General features: G+C 51.4%; 3 protein-coding genes across 3 annotated transcripts; 2 read left to right on the top strand and 1 right to left on the bottom strand.

Moving 5' to 3' along the window:
* Nucleotides 1-281: 281 nt before the first annotated feature.
* Nucleotides 282-3,039, top strand: BCR38DRAFT_336487 (chitin synthase 3; the record flags this gene model as incomplete). Its single annotated transcript, XM_040855458.1, has 2 exons — nt 282-2,272; nt 2,331-3,039. The coding sequence occupies 2 exons, from the start codon at nt 282-284 to the stop codon at nt 3,037-3,039; spliced, it is 2,700 nt and encodes an 899-aa protein (XP_040719330.1).
* A 1,388-nt stretch (nt 3,040-4,427) lies between these two features.
* BCR38DRAFT_406917 (uncharacterized protein) lies at nt 4,428-5,313 on the top strand (the record flags this gene model as incomplete). Its single annotated transcript, XM_040858105.1, has 4 exons — nt 4,428-4,599; nt 4,629-4,807; nt 4,968-5,087; nt 5,143-5,313. The coding sequence occupies 4 exons, from the start codon at nt 4,428-4,430 to the stop codon at nt 5,311-5,313; spliced, it is 642 nt and encodes a 213-aa protein (XP_040719331.1).
* A 419-nt stretch (nt 5,314-5,732) lies between these two features.
* On the bottom strand, nt 5,733-11,467 carry BCR38DRAFT_455826 (uncharacterized protein; the record flags this gene model as incomplete). The annotated part of the gene is made up of 11 exons (XM_040861840.1): nt 5,733-7,135; nt 7,200-7,270; nt 7,323-8,438; nt 8,472-9,057; nt 9,091-9,171; nt 9,211-9,340; nt 9,371-9,395; nt 9,429-9,676; nt 9,707-9,885; nt 9,919-10,138; nt 10,178-11,467. The coding sequence occupies 11 exons, from the start codon at nt 11,465-11,467 to the stop codon at nt 5,733-5,735; spliced, it is 5,349 nt and encodes a 1,782-aa protein (XP_040719332.1).
* Between the last annotated feature and the right edge of the window lie 1,323 nt (nt 11,468-12,790).

Below are 12,790 nucleotides of genomic sequence, written 5' to 3' on the forward strand. Positions count from 1 at the left end.
GTCCACCTCCACACCCCTTCCCACTTCGGCATTCGATACCCACATCGATATTCATTCTTTGCCTCGTCTGTCGGTAACCTCTCGACCTCGTCTTTTTTCGGATTCGGCCTGCGCAAGCTTGGTCTACATCTCCGAGCTTCGCCGCCGAGTTGTAAGACGACAACATACTTCTGGTGGCGCAGGCAGCCCCTCGACACGTTGCTTTAAAGCCAACTTGACCCAGGGCGAAGAATACATTTCCTAACCTTCTCCACCTAGATGACGGTTACTACGATCCCACTATGGACAACAGACCTGGCGTGCACCGGACGCCCTCGCCGGGCCACCCACTGCAACACGGATACCAATTGGACGATGTCCCGTACGGCCAACATCCGCCGCCGCCGCCGCCGCCGAGCGGCCTTGATGTCCCGGGGCGCCAGGGTGCCTATACACCGAGCGACATACTTCCCCTCAACGCCGCTCACAGTATAGACAACCTGTCGCAAAGCCACTATGGCGGCCACGCCCCGGGCTATGGCGGTTCCGAATACGCGGTCAACCCCGAGCAACATCATGATGCCTACTACAATCAGCCATATGAGCCCGCTCAGGGGACACCATATCAGGAGTATCAGAGCTACGACCTTGAAGATTCGCGGCCAATGCTCGCTCAGAACGATTCCTACGCTGCGGGCGGCCAGCCAGAGCTATACCAAGACGAACCCCGGCAACAACAGCAGCAACAACAACAAGGTGGTGGCGCTCCTATCAAGAGATGGAAGACGGTCAAGCAGGTCCTTCTGTACCGAGGAAACCTGGTTCTCGATTGTCCAATCCCACCGAGACTGCTCAACCAGTTACCCCACGGCGAACGAGACGAGTTTACCCACATGCGGTACACTGCCGCCACTTGCGACCCCAACGACTTTTACGATGAGAATTTTACGTTGCGCCAGAAGCTCTTCAGCAAGCCGCGCCACACAGAACTGTTCATCGTCGTCACCATGTACAACGAGGACGACATATTATTCGCCCGTAGTATGGCTGGCGTGTTGAAAAACGTTGAGTATATGTGCGGCCGAAAGGAAAGCAAAACCTGGGGACCCGATGCGTGGAAGAAGATTGTTGTTTGCGTGGTTAGCGACGGCCGAGCCAAAATTAATCCCCGAACCCGCGCCCTCCTTGCTGGTATGGGTGTCTACCAGGAGGGTATTGCCAAGCAGCAAGTCAACGGCAAGGATGTGACGGCCCATATTTACGAATACACAACGCAGGTGGGCATGGTCATAAAGAACGATGTCGTCCAGCTGGTCCCCAAGAAGCAGCCAGTGCAAATGCTATTCTGCCTGAAGGAGAAGAACCAAAAGAAGATCAACTCGCACAGGTGGTTCTTTCAAGCCTTCGGCCGTGTGCTGAACCCCAACATTTGTGTGCTGATTGATGCTGGTACCAAGCCGGGAGGCAACTCCATCTACCATCTGTGGAAGGCGTTTGACCTTGAGCCTATGTGCGGAGGTGCGTGTGGTGAAATCAAGGCCATGTTGGGAACAGGCGGCAAGCATCTGCTCAACCCTCTGGTTGCTACTCAAAACTTCGAGTACAAGATGAGCAATATTCTCGATAAGCCGCTCGAGTCCGCGTTTGGCTTTATTTCAGTCTTGCCCGGTGCCTTTTCGGCCTACCGATACGTCGCCCTCCAGAACGACAAGAATGGCCTAGGCCCATTGGAGAAGTACTTCAAGGGCGAGACGCTGCATGGCGCCGGCGCTGGTGTTTTCACTGCCAACATGTACCTCGCCGAAGATCGTATCCTTTGTTTCGAACTCGTCACGAAGCGCAACTGCCATTGGATCCTGCAATACGTCAAGTCGGCGACTGGAGAAACAGATGTGCCCGACAGCGTCACAGAACTGATTCTGCAACGCCGTCGTTGGCTCAACGGCTCTTTTTTCGCTGCCATCTACGCTATTGCTCACTTCTATGAGTTCTTCCGGTCGGACCATTCGATTCTGCGCAAACTGGCCTTCTTCATTGAGTTCGTGTTCAACACAATTAACATGGTCTTTGCTTGGTTCGGTATAGGCAACTTCTTCCTGGTTTTCAAGATCTTGACGACAAGTTTGGGCACGGACGACTTGCTGGGCACTGTCGGTACCATCTTGGGCGTGGTGTTCACTTGGTTCTATGGTATCTCTTTGATGTCGTGTTTCGTCCTTTCCATGGGTAACCGTCCGTCGGGGTCCGGGAAACTGTATACCGCAATGGTTATCTTCTGGTGTGTGATCATGATGTAAGTCCAACTTCACCCCTGCCTAACTCTACTACGTCCCTGCTGACAAAGACTGCAGATACCTCACCTTCGCCGCGGTCTTCATCGCGGTCAAGGCTGTTCAGACCGAAGTCGCGGACGGATTTGTTTTGAGTGATCTTATTACGAACAAGATTTTCTTCTCGCTGATCGTGTCCATGCTGTCAACATGGGGCATGTGGTTGATTGCTTCAATCATCATGTTCGACCCTTGGCACATGCTTACGTCCTTCATACAATATCTACTTCTCACGCCCACTTTCATCAACGTTCTCAACGTGTACGCCTTCTGCAACACGCACGATATCTCTTGGGGTACCAAGGGTGACGACAAGCCCGATGTACTCCCGACGGTCGACACCAAGGACGGAAAGGGTAAGACCGATCTGCCTGACGAGGGTGACCTGAACGCGTCATACGAGCGTGAGCTAGCGGTCTTCAGCAAGAAGCACGTTGAGATCAAGAAGCCTCCCACGGATTCCGACAAGGCCGAGGCTCAACAGGATTACTATCGCTGGATTCGGTCACTGGTCGTTCTCATTTGGATGATCACCAACTTTGGTCTTGTCGCTCTCGTTCTTAGTACCGCAGGTTTGGAACGCCTTAACCCGGACTCGGCTGCTGCCGCCGAGGACGAACGTGCGAACTTGTACATGACGATCATTCTCTGGACCGTCGCGGGCCTCAGTGCCTTCAAATTCATCGGTGCTATGTGGTTCTTGATCGTGCGCATGTTCAGGGGTGTATAATTTTGAAGAGGAGTGGGAAGGGGATGAGGTTTCGTCTGGTTCTGTTGCGACAACATTGTTTTGTACCTTTTTTCTTTTTACGACACTTTCATCGACAAACGACCGACGACATTATACATATACCCAGCGACATTTTGACGACAGTACATTTCATCAAGAAGAAAATAAGGTCGATGGGTTCAAGACAAGAGGAGAAATCAAAGGAGATGATGATGACTGTACCTGTTTTTCTTGTTCCCCCTTTTATGGATTGTGTTTGGACCATGCATCAAGCATAGACTACTTACGCTTGTATGAAGCACAGATATCCTGTGCCGAGCTGGGCTCAGTTTCTCTTCGCGGCACCGGGCAGCCTGAATGTTGGATGCTCTTTTTCTTGTTCCGAGGCATGGTCGTTGGGTTCCGGGCCGTTCTTGATGGATGGAGGCTCGCGACTTGGAAATGAAATATGCTCGGCGGGGTGGAGGAGCTGCATGCACAAGGCTTGATATATATTTATGTAGCATATGACGGCGTAGCGGAGTTTTGAAAGACACCAGAATTACATGGTGTTGTATCGTGATCAAAGTTGCTTTGGAAAAATGTGCCTGATATATATCCACTGTGAAATTATATATGATTGCGTCGAATCACTTGATGAAATCCACCACTGAGTTTTTTCTCTGGCCGTATTACTCTTTGTGTTTGCCCAGTAGGGAGTATGGCAATATGTTCTAATATCAAACCGTGAGGCAAAACAGTGAGAACCAACGAGGACGCTCGGTTGCAGCAGCTGGGGTACAAATCTCGGGGCTGCTCGTTGCGCCTCCTTATATTTGTCTTCGCCGCGTCTTGATAGGCAGGAGTTTGGTGGGGTTTGCTTGCTTCATTGACCCTCATTACTGGCGGCATTTCTATGAAGTGGTTGTCCAACGACACGCACCGGGACCTCGTCAGCTTGCCCTGCTTGCTGCTTTTGCGCTTGCTTTTTCCAACAGGCGTGGTATCTTTACTTGGGGATCTCGTAGGAAAGCGTTTGAGCTCTCGAGGAGTGGCGTCGGCTCACATTCGGTGCCAGTTCGAGCGCGAAGAGTTAAACGTGGTTGTCAATGACCCATGGGATACCGTTGCTTACTCAAGCTACTTCGCGAAGGGGTTGGGGATAGTTTCAACTACACCCCGTCATTGGAAGACCGTCGGGGATCAACATAGAAGCATTAAGTTCATTCAGGGCGGATAATATTTATAAATGTTTTCAGCTGTTATGATGGAAGCAAGGGTGCACCGTATTCGACAGCCTTTGGGAACAATTCGACGCGTTCGCTAAGGATCAAACGCCCTTCGACATAAGATCATGGCCATTCTACCTCGGCTACGACGTCGTCGGAGCTCTCTACCTGAGACAACTCATGGGCTTCATCCAGCAGGCTCGCGACATTGGTTGGCTGATGCGCATTCAATATGGTTTACTTTTCCGGGCAGGGTTTCTGGCGCGTCAAGGACCCAAAAAGGGAGACCATTCCCACTGCGTGCTGGCTGGTACCATTCCACCTCCTTTTGTCCGGACCTACATCACAAATGGTATAATCAAGCATTACGTTGCTTCGTAGATCATTGCATTTCACTCTTACTACCTTCTCTCCAACTTCATAGACATGGAGCCGGGCTCAGAAAACCACTGGGACTGGACATGAACTCGTTAGTTTGGGTCAACAAGTGTGACGTTGCACCGGAGCAGCAATTTACTGACGAATTTGTACACCTCAAAGGTAGCCAGATTGTGGTCGATGTAGGTACACGAGCCGTGACCATACTGAAGAGGAGTGTTAGAGTCGTTAGCATCCAAGCAACCATATATTTAACTATTGCCGAGCCACAAGTACACTGACAGGAGCAACATATTTCTTCATCGATTGGATACGTTGCACTTGTTCCAACTCGGCCTGCAGGCGCAGCAGACGCTTCTCGTTCTCGGCGCACAGGAGATTCAGAGGCAGGAGAATGGCATCGATGCCATGCTGGAAACGAGATGGTACATTTCAATGAAGACTAGAACGGAGAAAGAGAAGGTGTGTGAAGTTTCGGGAATACTGGCATTATAAAGGAAAGTACTGTTAATTCCAGGGGAAATTGTCTTTGCGTCTCGCAAACTATGCCCCGGTAACCGTGGGTCACATACATTACAGCATGAAAACACTTTTGCAGTGGCTGGTGGAAGGTCCATACCGTATGCCCCTCGAGTGTGAAATACTCACAGCAGAGAATTCATCCAGCACTATAAAGTTGAGTAAATAACGTTGTACCCACCTTTCAATGTATCACAGTAGCCGTACTAATATACCTCGAGTTCCAGGGTCTAGATGGAAAAAGATCCGGTCCGCATAGGCATAGATCCTACATCTCGAGGTCAACCATCATTAAGTATTTCCATATGCTGACTGGGTAATTCGAATGCGTTTGCAGTATAAGAAAGCACGTTTGTTCATTTCAGCTAGCGCTTCTTCAGCATAACTAGCGCGAATTGCCATGTTCTGCCAGTGGAACGCGCCTTTGCGCATCGCAAACTGCTCAAAGACCTACGGCCATATGCCGGAAATAAAGCAATCCTGAATGCATCTCGTTCTCATCATGAATGCAGAAAGCATACCAGACTTCTCTCAAAACACACTCTGTGCATATACTCGTAACATCCATTCCAACTCGTGGATGGGGCTTCAAATACCCATCTGCTCAACCTCCTGAGCCAAGCGCTCAATCTCATCTGCTCTCCGCACCCCCTGCGCAGGCGTGTGGTGCGCCCCACCAACAGGTGCACCACACTCGGGACACTGCGCCATCTCCATCGGCATGCCACACTCGCCGACCGTGAAAGGATGGCCCCTCTCGCAGGTATACCAATGGCCGGTGCCCAAGAACTCGCCCGCCATGGCACCGTACACGGCTTGCATCTCATATGCTGAGACAGACATGTAGAAGACACCTTCGCGCAACATGGCCTCAGCTGCATCGATATCTGTCAGAAGCATGCCAGCTTGTCCACTATACTGCTCGACAATGGCGCGGGCAGTAGTAAGGTGATCCAAGCCTTGCTCTTTGAGAGTTTCGAACTCCTTTGCAGTAATCCCAGTCTCACCCGACTCATCAGGTCCGGCAGCGGGTCCAAGTATTCTGGTAAAAGCGCAGAATTGGGCAAAGAAGATATGGGCCTCTACCTCCTGGCGCGGATATATCATCCTCTTGGCCAACTCAATTAATTCCTGACAGTCGCTCATCTGCTTTGAGAAATCGAGCTTGAGCTTCGGCCGGGATTGCATGATCTCCGGGCGCAACTCCATGAAGTCGGAGATGATGATGACCTCGCATCGCAGCCAGAGCGCCGAGGCTTGGAGTTGCGATTTGTACTGGATGAGTGACTCGTCGAAATGGAATCCCCCCGTCTCCGAGTGCTGGCGCGCAGCGTGTTGGACGAAATCGGCGACGCGTTGGAAGGGCTGCTCTGCTTTTTGGACCTGTTTGATGAAGTTTTTGATGTCGTGCCAGAGTTTCAGGGCGGCTGCGTATCTTCCTGAGCCCACCCAATCGCGAATCAGGTGCAGTTCCTTCAGCCGCCCGTTGGCAGAGATTTTGGTTGGGCGGGTGTTTTGGGAATTCACTACTTTAGGATCCCTATTTTTCTCTAGGTTCTGGCGGATGTCTCCCAAGTCCTCGGCTAGATAGAGGAATTTGCTGTTGGACCAAGCCATAAACTTCTTAGTTGCTTCGTCGAGCATGGCACGGCGGACGATACGACCGTAGCGTGCGATGTTGCGCAGTGAGCCGCGACAGGTTGGGCAATTTTTGACTTCGTCCATGGAGAACGGGGTAGAAGTCCCGACGAGTGCGACAGGATTGTCTTCCGCTGACATTTTGTAGTGAGCTTTCATGTCCATCAAGCCATCCATGTTGCTCTTGATAATGAAGTGGCCGCAGTCCGGGAAGAGGCAGGGTTCCTCGTCGAGGTCGATCTCATGGTATTGATTGCCCATGATGAAGTCAACCTCGGTTTCTTTGATGTCTTCGACACAGCATATCTGACAGTACTTTTCGTCTGGGCACGTCTCACCACAGAGGGATGGGCCTGGAGACAAAGATTAGTCATAATGGATAGCATGGATTTCGGAGACTGGGAGGAAGTATCTCACATTGATGACCACAGCTCAGGACCTTCTCGCATCTCTTGGAACAGGGGACCCAGTTGCAGGGTGCTGCACATCTAGTTTACGTTAGCTCTAGCTCGAACTCGCAGAATAAGCCAGATTACTTACGGCATCGTGCACTGTATGTGAGGACAGCGGGACGCACAAGTCTGCTCAGCGCATGGAGCGCAAGGCTCATGACATAGCTTGCTGCATTTTGAGTGACTGCATCGAACTTCGCAGGGCCGCGGACACGGCGGGCACTTCGCTTCTCCATGGCAAGGTTCCTTGCAGCTGTGAGGGCAGGTAGTGTACTTGCGATCACACGGCTGCTGGCAAATCCCGTGGTTCACCTTGGTGATCTTGCCTTTTGCTCTCTCTCTGCATCTCCAACATTCACTTCGGCAAGAGTGACCACAGCGCTGAGGTTCGCCGCAAATCTCCCCGCACTTGAACGCATCCACGCTTACGTCGGTGGGACAGGTGACGGTGAGAGTGTGATCACACCCAGGTACAGTCTTTTGCACCTTTTCCTGGCATGCAATGGTCGATGGATTCTGCGCCTGCCAACAAAGCGCTGAACTCACTTTATGTCCACAGGAAAGAGTGATGTTGAGGCCCCGAAGCTTTTCGACACACTTTGGAAGGCATGGCTCGCCACAGTCCCGACGACAAGGGTGATCACACCCCTTCTTGGGTCGTGGACAAGGCTCCAGACATTTAACTGCTTTGTGTAGAGTATTATGATGACATCGGCTGATGCACGAGTGCCCACACGGAAGGCGCCGGTCGCACGGCAGGTTACAGCCTCCTTCGGGCGAGAACTGGAGGAAGTGATCCGGGTCCGAGACCAGAATAGGCGTATCGGGATGGCGCGGGCACTGCAACTCGAGCTTGTCACCGAAGTTTCCAGTTTGGACTAGAATGTCCAGAACTTTGGCCCACATGTTCACGTGCCTGTATGTATTGGAATTTCCGATGAGATACATGCCGTGTTGGGCACGCGAGAGCAGCACATTGATGCGGTTAGAAGTGCTGAGGAAGCCGCACTTGTTCTGCTTATTACTCCTTACCAGCGAAATCACGACGACCTTTGCTTCTTCGCCTTGAAAGTTATCAACGGTAGCCAGTCTGATGCTCTTCAGAAGAGTCGTCTTGGTCGAAACAGGCCGGTTCGGTTGTGGGATATTGTCCGGACCATCTCCTGACCTGCTGGCCTCCAGAACCTCGAGCTCCTCAAGGTCTCTTTCACCGACTGAAATCTCAAATAAAGTCGACATGGCGCGGCGGAGCTGGTGTAGCTGCCCTAGGTAGGGTGTGATGACGGCAATGTCATCGGGGCCATACGATCCTTGCCTTACTAGATGTTGCACAAGGGCAATCGTCATGTTCATCTCAAAGGCATTGGTACGTGAAGTGGTGGTTGCATCGAGCTGGCTGGCCTGGTCCTCGGGAGCCTCATGGTGTAGCCAATATAGTCGCTTCTTCATACCCAGAACCTCAGGGTAATGATTCACAGTTTCACCGTCCTCCAAAGACGGATAAAGCGTCGAACGAATGAGCTCAGAGACGCTTGGATGCATACGTCTCTGAGTTTGGAGGGTATTGAAAGGCAGTCTGATGTCAGTCTCGTGCGGGGGGTTGATGAGGCGCTCAAAGAGCGACACGTCGAGCGAATACTGCGCACCTCGTGGATTATTGCTCTGAAGATCGTAGTTATTGATCTGCGGTCGCAACTGCAGGTGGTCTCCAATGAGAATAGCGTGCTCCACGGAGGGAAGAAGGGCAGTTAACATGTGCGCCTCGAGAACCTCTCCTGCCTCCTCACAGAGCATCACCTTGCTTCGCAATTTCAAGAGCAAGTCTAAGTTCCGCGCAAGGCCGGTGGTGGTGACACCGACAATGTCTGCCTCATGTAGGCAACGCAGATCAACCTCGCGAGAGATCTTGTTCTGGTTGGCCTTTGCTGCTTCGTAATCTTTGCAAACCCCAATGATTTGTGTGATGATCGGGTCACGAATTTCGCGAAGCCAGTAAGAAATGAGATGACTGCGTTCCTCCCTCGTCATTTGCCAGAGATTTGCCTCGATTAGATCATCAACTTGGCGCGGCGGCGAGGTTCCGGGGAAACCACCGCGACGCCATTGCTTGAAACGGTGATTGGGATCGCGATGAACTTCAGTCCATTTACCTATACCCTTGCTAAATAAAGCATCGTGGTGTTGCGGGTGAAACATGAAGAGATAATTCTTGATCGTCTCAGGAGAATTTACTGACTCAAGGTTCTTGATTGAGACATCGAGGAGCCCGACATGCTGATCCAGTGATTTCTTCGTCTCCCACAGCAATGCTTTCTCAGCTTTGGTACGATCAGCGGTTTTTGCAACGACACGAATATTTAGCTGTTCGAGTCGCTCGGACTTGGACCTGGATCCAATTCTAATGATCTTTTTAACACCGTCATCGAGTAAGTGCTCAAGAAGCTGGTCAAGTGCGTGGTTGGTATAGCAGACACATAGAATCGGGCCTAGCCCCGCTTTCTTCTTGTTGGCAAGTAGAACCTTAATGATCTTTTCTCCTGTAAATGATTTGCCAGTGCCTGGAGGTCCCTGGATGAGAACCAAGCTTCTGGACAACGTGTCGAGGAGAGCACTCGACTGAGTTGCATCAAGGGTTGAGTGCTTTGCCAGCTCTTGAGGATCAAGAGGTTTTGTTGGAGAACAACGTAGACTTGTATTGTCGTTGGTCACACAGCTCAGGTCGAAGCTAAAACCCGGTTTCAACGTGTAAGCCGGGGGAGGAACTTCAACGCCGCCGGGACTGGCCTGGGAGGGAGTAAGCAAGTCTATGAAAGGCATATCGGGTGTCTTGGACATTCGTTGGAGCGCCGCGAGCGTGTGTTGAAACGACGGAAGAAGAATGCCGGGAAACTCAACCAGACAACGCTGCTGACTGTGGCCATCATCTCGATACCAGCGGAGGACTTGGCCGATGTTGGCAGGCCGGATTTCGGCAAGGTGCAGGTGAACGTAGGCAGAGGTTTCGTCATCGGCAAGACTCGCTTTCGGCGCCTGCTTGCTTGATTCCTCCTCATCTTCCGCTGTGGCCGGTGTGCGCCGTCGCTTCAGGTGCAACTCTGCATTCGTGGCGACGATAGTGGTTTCAGCAACTACGCAAAAAAGGACAGATCCGTTCTTGGAAAGAACACACAACAGGCCACCCGGCTGTAGGCGCTTGGAGTGTCCCCACCACTCCTGTCGCTCGCGAGACTTCTTTCCCTGAGCAGGTTGGCGAAACTGGATGGTAAAGTCCAATCCAAGGCGTTTGTCGAATTCAATGTTACGAATGATGGGATCGTTGTAGATGTATGTTCGAACGCCGTTCCTATCGCGGTGGTCCCGGCTGCGTTCTGGGTTCTGCATGAACTCAAGTTGGAGGCGAACGACATCTCGGAGTTGGCCGACAGTGTCTTCTCGCAGAAGTCGGAATTCGCGATCCAGACGTCCATTAATTCCATCAATATGGAACTGGGACGAATCGTTCGTAGGCAGATACTCACCACGCGACGAGGTAATCTCCTCGCGAGTAGGCAGGATACTGATTTTGGAGATGTCGGCGTGGTCGTTATTGTGTCGCGGCCCATCAGCAGACATATTTCCGGGCAGATCTTTGCGCATGAAAAACTCGGCGCGGTCCACAGGCGTTCGATTGTTGGTCTGCGCCTCGAGTATTGCGTCGCCCACCCCGAGGCGTCGTCGAAGGTACTGCAAGGATTTACGAGCTTGCATCTTGGAAAACTCGTCCGAAGACTGGCCAGCTCGTCCTAAGCAGAATTCCAGACGGTCGATGATCCGGTTGAAGTTCTCGTTCACAACATTGGTCGTATTGCAATCGATCATTTTCGCCAGGGCCGTGAGAGAGAGCGCGCAAGCGGACAATCCATGCTCATCTTCGGCAGCTATGGGTAGCGTAGACCAAACTTCGAGTAGATCTAGGACGAACTCGAATAAGGTCTTCATTCTTCTGCCACCAATGCCCTGCATGACGTTATAGATGGTGGCGACATCCAGCTCCAGCACTGCGGAGTCAAGAACACGCTCGTGAGTGACAAGTTGCAACAGAGGTTGCACCTGGTTGAGCCAATGATGAACTTTTCCAGCTGCATCGATTGATAGGAAGGTATGGCGCTCAACAAGATCTTTGAGAAAAGCCAATCCATCTTCGGTGGCAAAGAGCTTGATGGTCTCTTGAGCAGCTCCCGTATCACCTTCCATCAACTCGAGAGCGAGTTGAAAGAAGCGGTCACATTTCGAACGTACGAGTGACAAGTTTCGACCCACTAGTAGTTGCTTCCATTCTCGTAGACGATCTTGGACTGGCTCGTTGCGGCCGTGTTGTTCGTGTGACGGGTGCCGCTGCCCTTCAGAAGGAGACGCTGGCGTGGTGATGCCACTTGAGACATGTGAAAAGTTGCATTTCACTCCAAAACGGCATCGACCGGCAGCAAAACCGAAGCAAGGTTTCGCCTTTCCACGGCTGGAGCTAGAAAAAGTGTCAGCACAAGACGTGAACACCAGGTGAGTGACGGAGGGCAAATGAGACAAACTGCTTACCGGTCCATCACGCGCGATGGAGAACGATGAGATGACTCTGAGACACCAAATTCCTGCTTTAGATGTGCCTAAAATCTCTAGATGCGACAAAGAAGTGATGAAAGGGAGGAGGATCGAGGTGACAAGTAATATGGCCTTGCGAAAAAGCTGTGATACGGCAATTGAGGCCGTAGAAGTAGAGGTGGGTAGAACAGCGGGTTGAAAAAACGCGTGGAACGTGGAACGTGACTAAAAGAAGAAAATAGAGCCGGTTAGAACTGGGAAGAATGTAGAAGGCAGTCGCAGCATTCAGGCAGGAGGCCCTCCGTCAGGGCAGACTGTAGACGCAGCCAATGGCCACATCCTTGACCAAAAGTGAACAAATAGCACGCCAGTGGCTGCAAATGACAGGATACTGTGATACAATGAGCATTTATGGGGAGAAGCAGAGCGCCCATGCTTGGGCTCAGCTCATCCGTTTGTTATCCAAAGATCGAGGCCAGCGAAAGCAATCATGATGTTGAGAACATTAAATATGTCACTGTGGATCTCTCATAAAGGATACTTGCATCTTTAAGATCCGGAAACACGGGTAGTGGTAGTATGTCTTGTTTGCTGGTGTTTCTATAGCAGCACGAACGCGAAATTGGCACGTAAGATCGTAAGGGGTACCTTTAGTCGGGGAAGGAACAGGTGGGTAGGAGCGCACTTGTGCCTATGCTATCTATTGGGTATGAATGTAACGTGAGCCAGAATATCATGATTTCGTTGTGACCCTTTGAAACAGCTTAACAACATGCTGGAAAATGGGCCTCGGAAGCTGAAACAACAGTCGTCATCTGTAGAGGCGGCATCTGCAATGCGGAAGAGCTGAGTGAGAAGAGAGTCACATACGAAAGATTTGGCCTGAATGGCGCTATGAAGCGAGTAATTTTCCAGGCATACAATAAGGATCTCCAACCGAATTCCATAACCTTAAAACTCGCACATGTTCAAAGAGATGCG

This window comes from Pseudomassariella vexata (genome assembly GCF_002105095.1).
Source record: "Pseudomassariella vexata strain CBS 129021 chromosome Unknown BCR38scaffold_3, whole genome shotgun sequence".
In the NCBI taxonomy this organism is placed as follows: domain Eukaryota; kingdom Fungi; phylum Ascomycota; class Sordariomycetes; order Amphisphaeriales; family Pseudomassariaceae; genus Pseudomassariella; species Pseudomassariella vexata.